Here is a 4,671-nt window from a genome sequence, read left to right on the forward strand (position 1 = left end):
GAGAAATACCTGCATGGCCCATGTATACGGCTCCAGCACTGTCACCTGCATAATATGCAGAAGAAAAAGTGTGGGTGGCATTCGAGCAATGATTGTCGATAAGGTCCTGCCTGCCATGTATGCTGCGCCCAGTGAGGAAGCTAGTGATCCAATTCGGGAAACCCAAATGATGGAAGTTTTGAGAGAAGCATCTTGTGCCATATACATTCAGAGGCCTTCGCTATATCCAGGCTAACTGCCAGGCATTCTCCTTTGCTTTTGATAGCGGGCACTCTGTGTTACAGAGTGGTCGTGTCTTGCGCCACCACTTCTCTCATATAATCTCTTATGTAATAGGTAAGTTTGTATTATAAACTATGCTGTTATGTGGCTTACTGCCACACTTTAAACTCGAAGTCTTTGGTCTTTCTTATGGGATGTTAAACCGTTTCGTAACTTAACGCGTTACGGCGCCAGTCTGACTTCTCTTTCTCTCACGGATACGGCAGCGGTAGGCAGGCTCCTCCTGTCTCACTCTAACCAATTGTTACTGCTATAGGATTAAATAATGTACACACACAAAATTCAAAAGTACATAATAAAATATTCTTTTTAAATATAAGATTTTATTAATAAATAAACTTTCCTTACATTAGCATATCAATATACATAAAATTTAAGTAATAACCTAAGATATTCTCAAGTTAAACATTTATTTCATTATTAAAAGAGTCCAACTTAGATTAGTTTAAGTTATCACTTCTGTCGGGTGCCCTGAGATGCACAAATTTTTTCAAATAAATATTTTTACTTCCAAACTATCATTTCAAGAGAGTTCTGAATTATATATATTATTAATAAAATTTAACTATAATATTGTATATTTACTTTAAATAAACACCTTTATTACTTATTATTAAGAATTAGAAACATGATTCAAAACAGTTATAGGTTATCATGACTAGATATTATAATACAGACCAAGTACAACTAATATTAAACAAAACTGTTGGTGCAACAAATGAAATTGATCAAATCGTCTCCATTTTCAATAAAAAATTATTGGGGAGGCTTATTTATGTAATTGTTGACACTTAAGATTGAGTGAGCCTCATGCATTTATTATATATCATACAATTTTGTGGTTCAATCAACCTGTATCAGAACTGCTATCATCACCAGAACTGGCACTCTCTGTCTCCGATGAACTGCTGTTTGTCTTCTTGACCTCACTTCTTTCTTTTTCTCTCCGTTTTGCCTTTTTGCCTTCTTCACTTGTTGATGGTTTTAGTGTTTCTGTGGACACAGTCGTTACCATTTTAGGCTGTGTTCTTGATGCTGATATTTTTGCTTCCTCTATGTCTTCTGACGGTTTTTGTTTAGCTGCTGCTGCTTCTATTGCTATTTTGTATGCTTCTGGGTACTGTGTACTGAAATAATTGATTATCATGTAAAGAAAATACAAAGGCATTTTATGTTTACCTATTTGTAAAATTAATTAGAGATGAAAAGGATAGCAGTGTGGCCGGATACCGGATATTCGGCCAACCATGTGGCCGAATAGCCGTTTGGAGATCTTATTGGAATATTTGAAAATATCTTGTGAAGAGTCCTCAAGTAGCAGTTCATCTTCAACACCGGCTAAAAAGAGTAGAGGAGAGGAGACAGAGTCAGCTGTATCTCGCAAAGCTCATGACATGTTTTGGGGTTGCTTTGATGAGGTAGCAAATGAAAACAATACTGTCCAGGTTCAATGTGAAGCTTTCTTCAAATGCGATAGAGATGCGCATTTCTTTAAATGCGATAACCTGTGAGCTGGATTTTTATCTCAAGTCAATGAGAATTGATCGCAATCGTGACCCTTAATCTTGGTGAGCTAATGCCAAACAATACCCAAAATTAACAAAGTTTGCCAAAATCTATCTTTCAGCACCTTGCAGCAGTGTGTACAGCGAAAGACTTTTTTCTGAAGCTGGCCTTATTCTCAATGCAGAGAAAATAGTATTTATCCACCATAATTTGCCTTTAGTTCAGTATGAGTACTAATTTTTTTTTTTCTATTACATTCATTTACTATGGTGTGATTAAAAATTTACAACTAAAACTAATTATATTTCTTAAGTGATACTAAAACTAACTAAATAAAGCAAATAATTACTTAAAAATATATTTTTATACAGATTTTTTTTAATTCAGCCTGATGCCTATCTGGCCGAATAGTAGGTAGTTATCCGGTATTCGGCCGGATAGTATTAAGGCCGCCGGATACCGGATAGTTATCGGATATCCGTTTCATCTCTAATAAATATTATAGTTCTGTGGTCTCAATCATGCTTGTGTGAATCAAGCTTTAAATTTTAATACTCAGTACATTAACACATAAATTAGACTTATACAAATGAATTAAGTTTTCTTTAGTTTTCATTCCGCCAATATTTGTTTTTAAAACAATTTGACATGTGTTTAGCCTCTACATGAGGCATCCTCAGGACGTATTGTCTGTCAAAAGATTTTGGCGCTATAAACATTAACATTACTTTATACATTTGTATAATTATGGATTTCCGCAAAGTAACACCTAATTCAATAAATTTTCTTTAATTAGACTTGTATAGTTCACACATTAATAACTGTTAAGAATTAGTTCCTGACACAGAATGAGAACGAACTATTCCTTCAGCTTATGACTTAGTTCATCTAGTTTGTCATTCTGAAACTTTCATAATAAAATGAAACAATATGAATGAATCAGAGACAAGATGCATAGAACATGGGCATGAGGAGACATATATAACTTCCACAGTCCTCCCACATTGTTGAATTATCAAGGTTTATTTATTTCATGTTTGTCTGTGGCTGTTATACGACTCCTGGGAATTTTTGCCAATTTATTGCTAGTACTTAGTAGGTACTTTCTTATAAATTCTATTATTAGATTAGTACAGAGCTTATATTCTGTGTGTATAACAAAATTACATCCTTAGGGAAGCCTATGAAAATCAAATATGTACCGCAAAACTTTATTGCTTTATTGAATGTACTTAACTAGTACATATCATTCATTGCACTAGATTGGTGCTCTCCTTTTGATGTCCGAGCAAGAACAAGTCTAACATAAATTGCAATTTATCTATGAATGTAATAATAATAAAGTAATATCCTAAATGCTAAAAATATTATAATTTAGGCTAGATAATTAAAAAGTTTTTAATATTATTTACCTCAATTTAGTTTTAATGGCCCTTATTTTTTTGAATATATATTCAAGATCTTTTTTCATGTCAAGAAGCAGTTGTGTATGTTTCTTAAATTCAGTAGATGCAGCCCGGAACCTACTGGCTGACAATTGGTTACAGTTTGTTAACATTTCTGTGGTTTTCTCAAATCTTTGCAGCCTGCAAAATATAAAATGAGTTATAGTTATGTGGTATCAAAATTGGGGAACCACCTCAAATCTATATATCAAATATAATGGAGAGGCCTTTGTGAAACAATGTGTGGTGTTCACAGTACTATTAAAAAGTCATCTATTATGACTTAGGAATGAACTTCACCAAAATTTTGAGTATTGTGGTGTAGAATATATATCGATTTATAGTTAGTAATGAAATAATATTCGTATCATAGAAAGTTGAAGTGGTTTCTTTTTTTTTGTAAAATAAGTGGGTAAACCTTTTGCATTTAAAAGGGAGCGCAAAATACCTAGTGCGTTCTAAATGAAAATAATGTTAACAATAACTCTTACATGGTCTTCTGTGCACGAATGATCATTTCCACATCGCTTTGGTCTACTATACCAGCAAGACCTTGTACAAAAACTTCCGGGGCGGAATAATTTTGAAAACATTCTATTGAAAAATCGCTCTCTGGTGTTTCGTTTGCCATTTAGATATTCAAGTATGCACTATCCAGGGTCCAGGATTTGACATAGATTTTGAGCTTTTGCGTAGCTTTTTTTACTTTAAATAAACCTAAGGAATTTGTCACTGAAATATTTTACTAGCATCAAAATATTAAATACTCATTTTCAAATTCACAAATCACAACACAAAAATTTATTATTTTTTAATTCTATGCTTAGGACCAAAGAGTATAACAAATACTTTTATTTATATTTTGACAATCGTAGATTATAGTAGCATGTCATACACTAATAAACTAATATTACCTAGTATTTAGATCCTCTTTGACTAGTTTGTCAACAGAGCTGCCATTCGCAAGACTAGTACCTTTGGTACCGTATAATTTTATGAAGATATTCCTTCTGAAGTATAGTAAAATTACACCAATATTTAAATCGGGACTCACTTCTGACCCGAATAACTATCGCCCTGTTTCGGTGTTGCCGACCCTTAGTAAAATTTTTGAAAAAATATTTTTAAGCCAAATGCTTACTCACTTTAACACTTATAAGTTACTTCATATAAAACAATTTGGCTTTACTAGTGGACGTTCAACAACGGATGCAGGTGTTGAGCTGATCAAGAATATTTTTGATGCCTGGGAGGAATCTCAGAATGCACTTGGCAGCTTCTGTGATTTATCTAAGGCTTTTGATTGTGTTCAACATTCAACGCTGGTCAGGAAGCTATACCACTATGGCATAAAAGGAACGGCGCTCGATCTTCTGACTTCAAATCTAAACAAAAGAATTCAGCGGGTAGATGTGAAGGGCAGGAGATCTCCTGGGAC

The 4,671-nt window shown here is 33.7% G+C and overlaps 1 protein-coding gene across 1 annotated transcript; it reads right to left on the reverse strand.

The window, feature by feature from the left end:
• Positions 1 to 585: 585 nt before the first annotated feature.
• LOC126970026 (kxDL motif-containing protein CG10681) lies at positions 586 to 4,062 on the reverse strand. The gene is made up of 3 exons (XM_050815708.1): positions 3,725 to 4,062; positions 3,201 to 3,374; positions 586 to 1,409 (listed from the first exon to the last, which is right to left on the reverse strand). The coding sequence occupies exons 1-3, from the start codon at positions 3,862 to 3,864 to the stop codon at positions 1,130 to 1,132; spliced, it is 594 nt and encodes a 197-aa protein (XP_050671665.1). The 5' UTR covers positions 3,865 to 4,062; the 3' UTR covers positions 586 to 1,129.
• Between the last annotated feature and the right edge of the window lie 609 nt (positions 4,063 to 4,671).

The sequence above is a fragment of the Leptidea sinapis genome, chromosome 19 (genome assembly GCF_905404315.1).
Source record: "Leptidea sinapis chromosome 19, ilLepSina1.1, whole genome shotgun sequence".
Classification (NCBI taxonomy): Eukaryota; Metazoa; Arthropoda; class Insecta; order Lepidoptera; family Pieridae; genus Leptidea; species Leptidea sinapis.